This window comes from Carassius auratus, unplaced genomic scaffold (genome assembly GCF_003368295.1).
Source record: "Carassius auratus strain Wakin unplaced genomic scaffold, ASM336829v1 scaf_tig00216514, whole genome shotgun sequence".
In the NCBI taxonomy this organism is placed as follows: domain Eukaryota; kingdom Metazoa; phylum Chordata; class Actinopteri; order Cypriniformes; family Cyprinidae; genus Carassius; species Carassius auratus.
In genome coordinates, this window is record NW_020528609.1 from 65,348 (window position 1) to 81,735 (window position 16,388).

General features: G+C 36.1%; 1 protein-coding gene across 1 annotated transcript; it reads left to right on the forward strand.

The window, feature by feature from the left end:
* Positions 1 to 11,498: 11,498 nt before the first annotated feature.
* On the forward strand, positions 11,499 to 16,114 carry LOC113098332 (uncharacterized). The gene is made up of 6 exons (XM_026263360.1): positions 11,499 to 11,705; positions 12,219 to 12,349; positions 12,696 to 12,843; positions 14,136 to 14,384; positions 14,477 to 14,744; positions 15,114 to 16,114. Exons 1-6 carry the CDS (start codon positions 11,608 to 11,610, stop codon positions 15,312 to 15,314), a joined length of 1,095 nt encoding a protein of 364 aa, XP_026119145.1. The 5' UTR covers positions 11,499 to 11,607; the 3' UTR covers positions 15,315 to 16,114.
* The last annotated feature ends 274 nt before the right edge of the window (positions 16,115 to 16,388 follow it).

Here is a 16,388-nt window from a genome sequence, read left to right on the forward strand (position 1 = left end):
CTGCTGAGTAGCCTAACATAAACATATAAGATGGTGTTTTTTTCTTCTTCGGGAGTGTCAGGGGCGTTGCCTGTTACGTTGTTTGGGTTATTGGGCTACCTTGTTGAACGCATATCATTATATTTCTTTCTCTCTCTTTTTTTTTTTTTCAAATATAATTAATTTCTTCAACGAACCGTTCGGTATACATAATGCGTACCGCGTACCGAACCGAAAGCGTCGTACCGAACGGTTCAATACGAATACGCGTATCGTTACACCCCTAATATATATATATATATATATATATATATATATATATATATATATATATATATATATATAGTGAGTGTGTGTGTGTGTGTGTGTGTGTTCAAAATAAGCTGATTAAACTAACTAAAATGACTAAGTACTGCAGAAAGGAAAACGATTACAATCCAAAAATAGGCTATAATTTCAGAGTCGATAATAATAATAAAAGTCAATTTTAGCCACTTCTTTTGTCAGGTCTATAATGTTTTAATGTAAGATGTCATATTGTAATTACATATAGCGTAATATGATATGATATATAATTATTATAATATTAATATATTGTATCACGTTATTATGTTATTACAATACGATTTGATTTCCAAAATATGTGAGTTTATTCTGATGCGTCATTGAGCGTTCGAGTTCAGCTTGCTTGCACTTAACGTAACGTTATATACACCTGGCTAGTCTGAGCGCTTATTTCTGGAAAGCAGTGATACTTCGACCTTAGAAACTTCTGGTCATCATTCAAGACATCTAAGTATTGTGTTATAGGTGGTATTTTGTTAATTCAGTGTGTTAACTGTTTGTTGCCTTTTTTTTTTCGTGATTTCATCTTCCCATTTACTTCAATTTACTTGTTGCTAGCATATTTTCCCTCGTGCGAAAATGTCTTGCTGTGTAGCATACATGTGTTCTAAGAGGCAAGTCTCTTCTTCCGAGTTAAGCTTTTTCAGGTAAGTACACTTTCTCCATCTGTATAATGCAAGATTATGAATTTTTGAATCATCATCATTATGTAGGCCTAAGCAGTGGTGTAAAGAGTAATGTTACCTGAAAACCATAACGTTGGTTAAGTACAGTAAGAGTATCTGATTTCAATCATGTTTATTTTCTATAAAATGATATAAGTAAAATATAGATTATATTTTGTCAATATAGAGGATATATAAAATAGTGTAAATTAAAATTAAATGCACTGGATGTGATGGTTTCGGCCTCATCAGCAGCCAGCTGCAGTCATGACCATAGGTCACGAACTCAAACACCTGCTATTCAGAAACCAAGCCCAAAAACTAATTGTACTCTAAGTGATATGCCACAACAACAGGTTTATTTTAAATGAATGGCTGTGTCAATCATATATATTTGTTAATATAGGGAGTGTATGTGCATAATGTGTGTACCTGCATATTCATATGGGTGTGTGTCATATCCAATACACAAAATAAATATATTTGAAATATATTTTTAATATATTATTTTTATAAATCTATTTAAGTTAAATATATGTAAACATGTTTACATATATTTTCATATATGTTTTAACTTTTGCAAATTGTTTCATTTGAAATATATTTTGAAATGTTCACAAACAAACACATTTTCAGTTTATTTTTTTAGATAGACCACTTCAGCCGTGGATGTGGGCATGGGAGAGCAGTGCTGTACCACTTCCCCCACCCACATTTTTCCTACTGGTCGGGATTGAACAGGCAACCCTTCGGTTACAAGCCCAAAAGCCCTAACCAGTAGGCCACGGCCTCTTCTTTACTGACTTTATTGGCCTAAAATGACAATTTTATGTAATAACACACAGAATGCAGAGTTTTTTTTTCCCCTATTTTAACACTATTGAATACAGTTATTTAATAGTGTGTGTATGCAGTGTAAGACACTGTGTTCTATCTATTGTTTAAGTGCACTTCACTGTAGGAGTGTCACTGTTGTACTTGCATCATAAATATTGTGCAAATTTTCAATTTTTAAAAGACTTCAGGAAAGATGTCAATAAAACAACAATAAATCTAATAATTGCACTTAGTGTTAGGTACGTGCCACCTGATATGGCCTAATAGTCCTAGGAAAGCAACTATCTGTCATTTTACACTGCAGTAATTTAAATGTAAGTACAGTACAATATATTATATCGGTGTGTCATAATTCAGTAGTGAAATATGGTAGCCTACTGTTTTGTATAGGGGAAAAGGTAGAGGAATTACTATGACAAAATACATTTTCGACCCATCTTTAGCAAGCTAAACATTTTATGACCATATATTTTGTCATATATTTTATATTACATGCTATAAATGTAAATATATTTCACAATATATTTTTGTTATATTTCAGAATATATTTCAAAATGATAAATACAACAACAATGCAAATATATTTAAATGTATTTGAAATATATGCCACACATATTTTTGACACTTTAAAATATATTTCAATATATTTAATTTGTGTATGGGATAGCCTATAGTGCCCAATTAAATGCTTTCTATCAATTTTAATATACCACCACAGCCACATTTTATTGTTTTGGTTGGTTGTGAGTGACAGATCAGCTTTTGCATCGTCACTGCAATTGATTCTCAACTGGGGTGGGGGGTAGAGAGATCATTTTTGGGTAGCATGGCATGCAGATATTTTATGAGAGAAAAAAAAAACAATCCATCACTTCTCATCCTTTTGGTTTAATTTCCATTTAATTCATTGGATGAACTGAATGACATGAAATTCTGTAAATGTAAATTATATTAATTTGCATTTAATTCATTTTCTCGAACAATGTGATATGCTTTTTTCTTGTCAGGTTCCCCTTCAATGACAAAGAAAGGTTGCAGCAGTGGATACACAATGTCAAGAGAAAGAACTGGAGACCAAAGAAGTATTCTCTCCTCTGTACATGTGGTTTTTGACGTGTGTCACATGATGAAACTCTTGAGGAATGCTTTTGCTGATGGACATGTTTTCCACACAGGCAGTGGCAAAGAGATTAGGTGGAAATACCTAGAAGACCTCAACAAACTTCAGGAGACGGAGGGCTTGAGGCTGGGTAATAAGCTGAAGATGGCACATATTCAGTGGAGGAATCAGAAAATGAAGGTAAATCTTGCTGCTCAAGTTTTCAGCAGCAGTGTTGCAGATGCTCTTGAATTCTGCAACAAGGAGCTCCACTTGCCTCAGTTTCATGGTTCTGAGGAAACCGTTGAATTTCTGAGAACAATCGATTTAGCTTTTGATGTTCTCAACAGCAGGAATCCTCTGGCAAAGGGTTCCAATGCTCCTTTGAGAAGTTGTAATAAACTTCACATGCTAAGTCTGTTGGAGAGAGCTGAAAATTTCCTTCTGCAGCTCAGAGATAGCTCTGGGAAACATCTTCATGCAGGCCCTAGGAAAACGGGTCCCATTGGATTTGTTGCCAGCTCCAGAAGCATTTCCAACATTTTTAAAGAGCTGGTTGAAGCACAGGAGGCCCCTTGTAAGTATCTTCTTACTTACAAACTCAGTCAGGATCATCTTGAGCCGTTCTTTTCTGCAGTTAGGGCACGCGGAGGCTACAACAACAACCCAACTGCCCGACAGTTTAAAGCTGCATACAAACGCCTCCTAGTGAGATATCAAGTGAAAAATGGAACAGGGAACTGTCTCATTAGAGATGGAACCAACATGTTGGCAGTGACAGTTGTTCCAGCTTCTCGTCAATTTGATGTCACACCAGCACTCCCTCTGGATTCTGACCACGACTACAGCATCTTACCTTATGTCGAGTCAATATCCGAGTTCAAGGATGCCGCTATCCATTACATTGCTGGATTTGTGGTGAAAAAGATGAAGGAGAAAATCTTGTGCATGCCCGGTTCTCTTGCACTGAGTTCTGATTCCAGCATGCACACTTTCATTGCCCTGAAAAACAGGGGAGGCTTACAGAATCCATCAACAAACATTGTGGAGGTGTGTAAAGCCTCTGAAAGGTGCTTTCAAAGACTTCTGACCACCAGTGGAGGAAAGCTTCCTCAAAGAAAAGGAGTGACAGCTGCCATTACAATTCAGGCTCTGAGTGATTGTGCTGACAAGAATATTTTTTCAGAGTTGCACAACCACATGTTTGAGACCAGTGTTGAGGACAATCATGTACACACCTTGGTTAAGATGGCAGCCTCCATGTACTGCAAGATACGCCTTCATCATTTGGCAAGGCGAGAAACTGAGAAAGTAACAGGGGCTCTTGTGAGAAGGAGGATGAACAAATTAATACTTTTCCATCACCAATAGTATGGTGTTTTTAGTGCACATCTTCCTGTTAGAATAATGTTTACAGCACTTTTTGTGTATCGCTCACACTTGCTTTGCTTAGAGCCCGCATCAACGGTGCATTAGTATTTGCTGTGAGAAACCGTCCTTTAAATACATTCATAATTCACTCACACTTGCTTTGCTTACACATATGCTATCAACAAGTTACATGAGGTTATAAGGTTGAACTGTTATTTTTTTGTTATTATACAGTACGTTCTGTTCAAATGTTACACTGAAATGTGATCCTGGACCACAAAACCAGTGTTATGTGTAATTTTTTTTAAAAATTGAGATTTATACATCATCTGAAAGCTGAATACATAATCTTTCAATTGATGCATTGTTAGGATAGGACAATATTTGGCTGAGATACAACTATTGAAAATCTGGAATCTGAGGGTAAAGAAAAATCCAGAAAATATTGAGAAAATCTCCTTTAAAGTTGTCAATTTCTATCGTTGATAGTGCTGTATCCATTCACAAAAATAAATGTTTTATATATTTAAGGTGGGAAATTTACAAAATACCTTCATGAAACATGATCTTTACTTATTATCCTAATGATTTTTGGCATTAAAGAAAAATGTATAATTTTCACCCATTCAATGTTTTGTTGGCTATTGCCACAAATATACCTGTGCAACATAAGACAGTTTTGTGATCCAGGGTCACAAATGTTCAATTGTTCAGTTGTTTCAGTGTTATCTGTTTGTGGCGTCTGTTTGTTACGTTTGTCTTGTCCTGTGCTCCCACTCTGAGCCTGCACCTTGACGTGGTGAGTGGGCTTCTAACCAGGCTAAGACAGGCTAGATGTTGAGAATTAAAGCCAAGATGCTGTTCATCCTTTCTCTTTTTCAGACATGCTGGTGATTGTCGTTTACAAGTTTTTCCAGTAATGAACACTGCTAAGTATGAAAGAACTTTAACTCAGATTGAGGACAGTGAAGAGCAGCACACATACAAAGCACACATACATAGTTTAGTTATAATTAGTCACCTGGCTGTTAAGCCAAGTTAAGTTAGATAACTCAGACAACATTTGTAGTTTATATTGTATTATTTGTATTTGTCTATATTGTTCATACTGCAGTGCATACCCAATGTTCTGCTCTTATGCTACCGTTAATATACTTTACATATCGATTCCATCGTCCGGCACGTCCACGCTACCTCAGGTAAAGGTAAGGTGCGCAGTCACTACTTTCCTGGTGCTCGTGTTCTAGATATTGCTTGCCAGGTCCCCGAGATCCTGAACGGTGACGAGCGTGTCGGAGCTGTTGTGCTGCATGCGGGAACGAACGACATTAGGCTGCGGCAGATGGAGGTTCTGAAGAAGGACTACAGGAGCCTGATTGAGACAACGATCATCGTGTCTGGACCGCTTCCCACGTACCGACTAGGACAAGAAAGGTTCAGTAGATTATTTGCTCTAAATGAATGGCTAATGTCATGGTGTAATGAACAGAGACTGCCCTTTTGTAAATAATTGGAATCTGTTCTGGGAGCGACCTAGGCTCTTCCGTGCTGATGTCCTTCACCCCAGCAGAATCGGAGCGGCTCTTCTGTCGGACAACATCTCCAAGGCATTACACACCATATGACTATAAGTCAAAGTCCGAATCACACTCTTTGCTTCCCCAACTTAATTGATATAAGTACCAGTGTAGAATATTATAGAAACTGTGTCTATTCCTCGTTTAGTTAGGTCAAACAATAAATCCACTGTGGGATCTATGAAAAATCGAATTGTGATTAAACCATAAAATCTAAATATTATTTCTTAAGAAACACAATTGTTATTACTGTAATGCTTTATTAGCTGGTTGTCCTGCATCCTCAATAAACAATCTACAGTTAGTCCAAAATGCAGCTGCTAGAGTTCTCACTAGGTCAAGGAAATATGATCATATAACACCAATTTTATCATCACAACACTGGTTACCTATTAAGTTCTGTAACAATTACAAAGTATTACTACTGACTTGTAAAGCCCTAAATGGTTTAGCTCCTGTGTATTTAACGGATCTTCTATTGCCCTACAATCCATCGCTCTCTTTAAGATCACAAAATTTGAGGCTGCTGGTCATTCCTAGGATATCTAAGTCCACTAAAGGAGGGAGGGTGTTTTCACATTTAGCTCCTAAACTCTGGAATGGCCTCCCTGATATTGTTCGAGGCTCAGACTCGCTGTCCCAGTTTAAAACTAGTTTAAAGACGCGTCTCTTTAGCCAAGCGTTGACATAATGCATCTCATACCTTTTATACTACAGTTAAATTGGACCAAATGCATTAATATTATGAAAAGCAGCTATGCTAATTATTTCCCATCTGCTTTTTTGTTATAGACTATGTCAGCTCCAGTTTGTATCCAGCCTCTCATGGAAACTTCAGATGCCCCAACACCTGTGAAGAGACGACTCAATGCCAGCGATATGGTATGCACTAAATTAATACATTTCTGAAATGCATTTTCTGTAAAGCTGCTTTGAAACAATATGTATTGTGAAAAGCGCTATACAAATAAATTTGAAATGAACATCCTTACTGTAAACCGTACCACTAGGTTAACTGTATACTACTTTCATGTCATTTACTGTTTATAATACACTACGTCTATACCACACTTTTTTTGCACTTCTAGTTAGACACTAACTGCCTTGAATTGTCTCTGTAATTGTACTCTACACATTGACAATAAAAGATAAATCTAATGTAATCTAAAGGTGTCTTGACATCTCCCTTATCAATATTCACTGTGAAAGCTACTGACTGAATATGTATCATTACGAAGTTCTAAACCATAAGTGATAAAACCACATGACATTTCTGTCAAAGTATGTCTACTTGAAGAGTCTACTGTGTGTTTTGATAATACATATTCAATCATTTCATTAAAAAATATTTATTTATTGAAACACAAAAACAATCCCTCTCTAGCTACATTCGTCGTGGGGAAGAAAAGTGAGAGGCCATGGGGTGGATGGCTAGGGTGATACATGAATGGCACAGAGGGGAGAAAGAAGGGTGGGGGGAGAAAGAGCAGTGACTGTTGAACAGTGTTATGTCTACCAATGTGAACATGTATTAAACTAAAGACAAAAGGCACATACACAACCCCAAAACAATTTAACAGACTTCAACTGTTTCATGTTTAAAACATGTTGAGAGGTTTAATCCAGCATCACCCCTACTGCATAAAGACTCTCAAGCCTTCAGGTAAATTATTTAAAAAAATATCATTACCCCTAGGTGATAAATGAACTTCGTCTCTTAGAAACAGTTGAGGCTTGTTAAATACAATTTGAGGGTGATGCACAATACCCCCCTGCATTCCCAAGACAAAGGTAGCCATGACACTGTTCACCCATTTACGGGACTTGTCAATTTTCCCCGGAAGGCCTGATCTCCTCCGACGTCTCTGGGTGATGTCAGACAGCACAATGGTCATCTGAGGGAAACGCCGATAGAGATGTTGCAGATCGATGCTCTTCCTGCATCCCAAGTCGTTCCCGCCGCAGTGAATCAGCAGGACATCCGGGGCTGCTCTTCCTCTGAGGGACCGGTAGAAGAAAGGAAGGAGTCCGTGCCATCGAAGTCCACCCCAGCCAAACCAGTAAACCTTGGCCCCGATGGTCTCTCTGGCCCTCTCTTCCCCACGACGAATGTAGCTACTCCCGATGATCCAAATCACTGCATACAGCAATCACAATCAAAACACTGTTTTGTTAGTATGAGTAAACATATTAATTTAACACACAAGTAACTTGTCTCTGGCCATTGATTTATTTATATCCGAACAAAGCAGAAAAAAAGTCTATGCAAATATACAATAAAACACAAATTAATTGCTCTTATCTGTTCATTAAAATAATAATAACAATATAGGTATTACACAAGGTTATTTTATTATTTTATTCTCTCTTACAGTGTTGCTTTGCATATTTTATACTATATATTCTAAATGATACTATATTAATATGGCTTACCTTTGTTGGTAGCATAGTTAGCCATTGTTCTTCTTTTGTGTATTTTTTGTAGTTTGTATTTTTACCTATGAAGAAAGAAAAATGAAAAGGGCAACCATTAGTTATAGATGTTATTGGTGACATTCGTTATTGTCCATTTATTATCTATATGTTATTTAACAGGCCAAAGCAGACGCTTTTGTCCAAGCGATTTACTGAATAACTTTTTAATACATTTCTCTTGCGATGTAGATGTGTAGATAACAGTTAACGCATTTTGTGATTATATTCGGCGCCCATTAACGTTATACAACATCATGTGCATCAAAAATTAAATTATATTTAACATATTTGATCCCTGGGCCGTTAAATAACTATCGGGTATGAATTCATATCAGTTATTGAACATAATTTTACATAACTTCTTAATAGTATGCATTAAGTTAATATGGCGTACTGGCGTTACATTTTAAAATACTATACAAAATAAATAATCAGAATACTTACTCCTGCTCACTCACGCCAAAGAACTCCCCGCTCAAGCTCGCCGTCTCTGCAAGATTAACGATGGCAGTTTTCAAGCACAGCTACTAGAAGATTTACATCTGTCAGACAGGTTGCTGACGTCGTCAAGCTTCGTTTGAGTCTGCGCGTCAGAAACGGAAGTGCTAAAAAACCAGGGGGCAAGGAACTCGACCGGAAGTTGAAGTCGGCCGGGGGCTGCCATCTTTTAGCAGAACTACACTTGCGTTAGCATTCCCATTGACTCCCATTCATTTTGGCATCACTTTGACAGCGAATAACTTTACATCTGAGGCGTTTAAAGACTCTGTTTGTCCATTATTTATTTCTAAAGATACACGACAATATATAAAGGGCTCCATTACCTTCTATGTTACATTATGGCCCCGTAGAAACAGTTTTTGTAAAAATAGGCTAACGATTGCGTCATAACCACTCGACTCTCTGTCACATTACCGTACAGACAGGAGGAGAAGCTCGCAGGCAATTAACTTAATATGGCGTACTGTCGTTACATTTTAAAATACTCTACAAAATAATTAATCAGAATACTTACTCCTGCTCACTCACGACAAAGAACTCCCCGCTCAAGCTCGCCGTCTCTGCAAGATTAACGATGGCAGTTTGCACGCACAGCTACTAGAAGATTTACATCTGTCAGACAGGTTGCTGACGTCATCAAGCTTCGTTTGAGCCTGCGCGTCAGAAACGGAAGTGCTAAAAAACGCTAAAACTGGGCTTCACTTGTCTCAATTGAGTTCCAATGGGGTCGCTGTGTCCATTTCTTTTACTGTCTATGCTAAAATGGCGGTTATGGCCAGTATAGCAGCAGAATTAAACCAGCTAGCAAACATTTCGGATGATGATGACTTCATTTTGCTACGAGTTGAATCTATCTTGGATACACTTGGACATTTTGCAGCCGTCACAAACTCCGATGTCGATCCTCGAGTTGTAAATAGTCTTAGTGAGGTTGTGCAGTGCCTTCAGACATCAGATTTTCCCTATATGGGGAGGCTGCAGACCTGGAGCCGGTAGATACAGGCCCCAAGCAGTTTTACGCCCCAAGCAATTTTACGCCCCTGTTGTTCCTCATGTGTCCAGTAGGTGGAGAAGGAAATACGGCGAATAACACTATATGGGGAGGCTGCAGAGCAGACCTATGACCTACTGTAAAATTTATTATTTATATTTATTTATAAACTGTTTTTATATACAGGAGACTGACGGATATATGATGTTGTGAATTTATATTAAGCTATATTTAGATATTAACCATATTTAGGCCATTAGACATACAGTACTGTGTAATCACACAACCTAGACCACACCGGTGGATTGTACAATCTGAAAGAAAAAAGAAAAACAAAACAAAAATCACTCCTTTTCTTGCATTTCAGAGAAAGACACAGCACAGCTTATTTGTTAAACTTTTATGCAACGTGCCCTGACAATGCTGACATGAGTAAATTTGAGTAAACTAAAACATCAATCATGCATCCATTTAACATTAACATTCATTACAAATCAATCATTAATGATGCTACCTTCATGGACGACTGCCCTAGAAAAGTGAAGCTTAAGATGAGTTTGTACTTTACTTTTCTTTGAGGGCTTGAAAAAATCAGAAATACAGAAAGGACAGTGAAATAGGGAACAGCAGGAGGTGCATCTGTTAAGCGCAGGTAAGTTGCAACCTCTCTGTACAGATATTATTTCTTCCCCTGAAGAGAGAAAGAGATGGGTGTTTTTAGTTTATACTTGTTTAGAAAGAGAGATTTTAATTTTCTTAAGTAGCTAAAGCAAACACACACCTTTATGAGATACAAGTTAAAGAACTAAAGACAGAGTATGATAAAACACACATTAAATGCACATTTATTTGTCCAGATAAGTAAGCTATTTTAAGAAAACTGTATATTAAGATATACATTAGAGAATTAGATCATTTCTTTTATAAGAAACAACTCAAATCAAAATCTACATTTAAACCATATGAGACCAAAGTTTTTAATGTAGGTTTTATCATGCATGACATATGTATTATTTGACAAAATACTTGAGTGAGTGTGCAGTTCAACTTGTGCAGAGACTTAGAGATTTGCATACATACATACATGCCTATTATAATATATATTATAAATGTGTATTTTGTGTGTTCACATCATAGACTGTCAAAAAAAAAAGAAATTCAGACATTTGTGATTATCCACTCTAATGTGCTCCAGAAACCATGTGGAGTATGTTTAAATGCAAGGAGTAAACAGGGTCTTACCAGAAGAAGCCATGTCACACAAGCTAAAGACAGACAACAAGATAAAAATAAAAATGTAATTAATTTTAAAAGTGAGTGAGACAGAGCAGGTAAAGAGAAGACTAGGGGCAGCTTAACCTACACGTGGTTAGCTAAGTTTGAGTCAGACAGACTGACTCAATCAAGTACTTTTGCCTCTTGAAATAAATTATTTACCCATCTTTTGAATTGATATCGCATCAATCGTTTATAAATAATAAATGTTGCATCATTACAATACAATCAACAACAATAACATATTTACATACCTCAATTCGTATTGCTTCAAAAAATGTGTGCTGCTATCATACAGATATGGTCTGCTGTTTTGATGACTAGGCTCATATACTAATATACAGCCTCCCCCTACTGGACGCATGAGGAACAACGAGCGTAAAACTGCTTGGGGCCTATCTACCGGCTCCAGGTCTGCAGCCTCCCCCTACTCGATTTTCCGGGGAGTCTCGTGGGCCCGGGCCGTACGAAATCCCATTAGAGACGCTAAGGATGCATCTTCTAAATGGTTTTACTGCTCAAGAGATCGCGAACTTATTCGTAGCGAGCGAGAGAACCATCAGACGGAGGATGAAACAGCATCCTTTGAGGTAAGACAAAGTTAACTAAGTGGTGATCTCGGGCAGCTTTCACCATGTTGCGCATGTATTTACAATTCTATTTTTAACAGACTGGATAAGTTAACGTACGTTACTTTCCACGGTTATTAACATCGAAAATTCAGTTTTTTCTCTCTCCATGTAAACCTATATTATTTTCTCTATTTGTAATTTAATGGTCCGGACTGGTTTAAGTGGTTGAGCTGGACCAACACCCAACCAGGGCTGTTTCCCAAAAACATTGTAAGCCTAAGCAGATAATTTAAAATATATACCTCTTTTTATAATAATCTAAAGCTTTTTCACTACTTTTGTTCAATATAAATGAACATTTTATTAATTTGTTTTAATAATCAGGCAAAATCAAAGGCATCCTTCATTCTGAACATCCTCTTTCAATATTTTTTCCTGATATGGTTGAAGTTACACCATAGGGGTTACTGATTTACAGAAGCCTGTGTAGTTGCAGTGACCAGGGTTAATATCTTCTATAATTTCATCTAGGGTTTCTGATCTGTATTCAACTATAAGTGATGCAGAACTTGACAGCACCATTGAGGAAATACAGAGAATGTATCCAAACTCAGGGTACAGAATAATTCATGGTCATCAAGCAAGAGGTCTCCATGTTCAAAGTAAGTCCAGCACACTAAGCTCAATATTTTTATCATTCACATTTAAGAGAATAGTATCAGTATTTGGTGTTGAAAAATAAATGTTATTTTCAGCTGGCTATTTTGTCATTTAGTATTTGCTGAGGTATGATTTCTGTTTAGATAATATTTTTACAATTACATGTACATTTAACTTTAATGCTTTTATATACAATTTAAAGCATGTTGAATTTAACTTGTGTTACAGGTCTGCTTAAAATACAAAGTTGATTCTAAATAAAATAAAATAAAATTTGAATATAGAACTATTAAGTGAATAAAAAATAAAAAATCTAACCAATATTTTTATCTTCCCCCTTCCCCCAAGCTTCAAGAGTCAGAGAATCTGTCAGAAGAGTAGATCCTCATGGAACATTGATGCGAGCGATGTCAATGCGAACCATAAGGCCACGTCAGTACACCGTGCCTTTTCCCAATGCTATGTGGCATATTGATGGCAATCATAAACTCATCAGGTACTCGCGTTACAATGAAAACTGTAAGAATCAGAATGTAAACAATGGTGTTTACTCTGTAGTGTAAATGGAATTCAGTTTAATAAGGATTTTTTTTATTCACTTTTTATTTCTCATTCTACATAGAATTTTAAGGGGTACAAAGACTGTAAAATAAATATCACGAACACATCACATCCATTCGCAGGCACTGAAAAACTAAATTGAGGATTACTGCAGACTTCATAAACAAAAAATGGAAAAATTGTTTGTGACTAAAATCTGCCTTCGCTTAGGCACACATAACTTGCCTCATATTTTTGCAAGATATATTTGTATGATGGGACAAACAAGTCCTAGTAAAAAAAAATGAGTCTACATGCAAGACCAACACCCAGTATCAATTATTTATAATGGTTTATTTTGCTTGTGATGCGACTCACTACTCGCATGCATGAAAATTGTTTTGATGATTCCATCAAATTATGGAGAATGTATATGGGTGGGAGACATATAAGCCTGAAAAAAAAGTTTTTATTTTTTACTTCAAATATTAGGCATATAAAATATTGAGTTGTGTTGTACTGACTCTTGCATTTCCCAAAGTATATGTGGTCTTTTAGATTTTGTATTTGAAATTGGATTTATTCACCAATTTGTTGCATTCGTGCCTAAAATTGTCATATGGTGTGACATAAAAGTTATTCTATATAAAATGAAAATGGAATATACTCTGCCTAAGTAACTAATTTCAACATAAATCGTTATCATTACTATCTTAAGATTAAACATTTATTTTGTGCAGATTCATTAGATTTTGTATTGTTTTTCTAAATCATAATGCAAAGTTAGTCATCTCTTCTCAGCCTTTCCAGATATTTTAGATTAATTATGTTAAACCCAGTTATAAATCTATGAAAATGCTTGTGACTCTTGCTGATACTATTTCTCTTGTGTTACACTGACTTTTTTATGATTTATAATTAAGAAAGTATTTTTACTGGCACAATTCTGAGTGTCACACCAAATTATATAGTGTCACGCTATATGATGAACAGCGCCACTCCACATTTGTCAACGCAAAAAACTGTATTGTATTTACATTCAATTAATTCAATTCAGTTAACATTAATAAGACAAACAAAAAACATACTAACACCGTCTTAAAACTTTTTAAATTATAAGAAACTCAGAAATATGACTAAATCAAAACCATCTAATTTCAACAACATTCAACGTGCATTGTTGTAGTCAAGAACCTGCACCTTTTTGATGCTGAACTTGTTTTTCCAATATTCTTGTTTATTCTGTAGATGGAGATTGGTGATTCATGGTGGAATCGATGGTTTTAGCCGACTAATAGTTTATCTTTCCGTGTCTCCAAATAACCGTGCATCCACTGTGCTCAGCAACTTCATATCTGCTGTTAATCAGTATGGTATCCCATCAAGAGTCCGATCTGACAAACGTGGGGAGAATATAGCAGTTGCTGAGTACATGGTGGCACACAGAGGAGAAAACAGGAATTCTCATATTACAGCAAGGAGTGAACACAACCAGAGGTAAATATTTAATAGGTTAAATAGTATAAAACACCAGACTGAATGATTCCCATAATTTGTTTTGTCTCGTATCTTAATTCTTTCCCCAACAGAATTGAGAGGCTTTGGAGAGATGTGTATGAACATGTTTTAAGCATGTTCTATCACATCTTCTACAACATGGAGACAGAGGGAGTACTCAATCCAGATTCTGAGATTGACATTTTTGCTCTTCACTGGAGTTTTTTGCCTCAACTGGAGAGGCATCTTGCCTTCTTTAAAGATGCCTGGAACAACCACCGCATCAGAACTGCTGGGAACCAGTCACCTGTCCAGCTTTGGTTAAGACACAGTGCCAACAATACTGATGACACCATTCAAGTAAGACATCAGACATATATGTTACACACACATGCATCAGATTATGTATGTATATTATGGTGTACGGTGTGTGTGTATATATATATATATATATATATATATATATATATATATATATATATATATATACACACATTTTTTTTTAATGTTCACTTTAAAATGAAAATTCTGTCATCATAAACTCACCCTCATGTTGTTTCAAACCTGTATGAATTTCTTTCTTCTGCTGAACAGGAAGGTATTTTGAAGAATGTCGGTAACCAGTGACTTCCATAGTACATATTTATTTCCCTACTATGGAAGTAAATGGGACCAGTTAACTGTTTGGTTACTGACATTCTTCAAAATATCTTCCTGATTATTTTCAAGGATGAAAATTATGGGATCGACTGGGATGGACCCCCAAGTCACGATAACGATGGAGTACAAATTCCTGAAGTAGCTCTACCTCGACAACTAACTGAAGAGGAATTGGGTAGTCTGCCGAATCCTAATGTGCCGTTTTCAGAAGCAATTGACACCTACTACAACACAATCACTAAAATTCACCAATTATTGGACATTTTGTAAATTACCGTATTTTATAGCATTCAAGATGTTGGTACAAACTCTCCAGCCAGTTTATTGTACATTGATTCAATAAACCTAACAAAACACTGCATTATTAAATCTGAATAAAATACTTTTATTAGTCTGACATTTCAGACATTTCAGAACAAAACAGTAAATTAAGTTAATTTACCACTGTAATAGGACAGAAAATATCATTTATATGTAATATAAAAATTACTCTTTCAAACTAGGGTGCAAAACAGTATTTTTTTTGTTTAACCGCAAACATGCACCACTAGTTACAGCCAAAAAAAAAAAAAGCAAACCTGTAGTTTTATCTGTGACCTTTAGATAGTGTAACTTGAAGGGTGAACTATAACTTTTACTCTGAAAGTTACTTAAACTGAAATTACATATTAGTACACAGAACGATAATTACACCAAACCAAACCCACCCTCTGTGGATGATACAGCAGCTTTCAGGTCCTTATGGAAACTCTCATAAGTGCTATATTTTGCTGGGAGTTTAATGGTATTTCTACAAGTAGATGCAGTTGGCATTGCAACATCAGAGGACAGCTCTACATGCAGATTCTGAGGAGGAATTCCCCAACCCACCCAGAACTGAATGAGTTGCATCAGCTCTTCTGGTGTACCTGTGTAAAAATAGAAATCTTCAATCATTTGTAATTTTCAGAGTGAATTATTTACTAAAAGTCTGTTCAATAATATAATACAATTATATTACATTGTGTTGTTTCAGAAGACTTATGAATACAACATGGTGTACATACCCTTTTCTGAGTAAAAAAAATAAAAAACCTTCAAAAATGGGCACTGGGCAGTGGTTTTTTTTTTACCCAAACTTGTCAATAAGGCTACTTTACGCAAATGTGATTCCATTAGAAGGTAGTTTCTGAATCACAGGCATTTCATATACGAGATGAGGACACATGCTGCCTTCACTGAATTAGAAATTTCCTACTTCCCTGTTCTAAAGTCTTGATTATGAGCTTATTACATAATTTTTGACATGAGAGGGTATTCATGTCAAGTTTTTTAGACTAGGAAACTAGTATTTCCATTAATCCT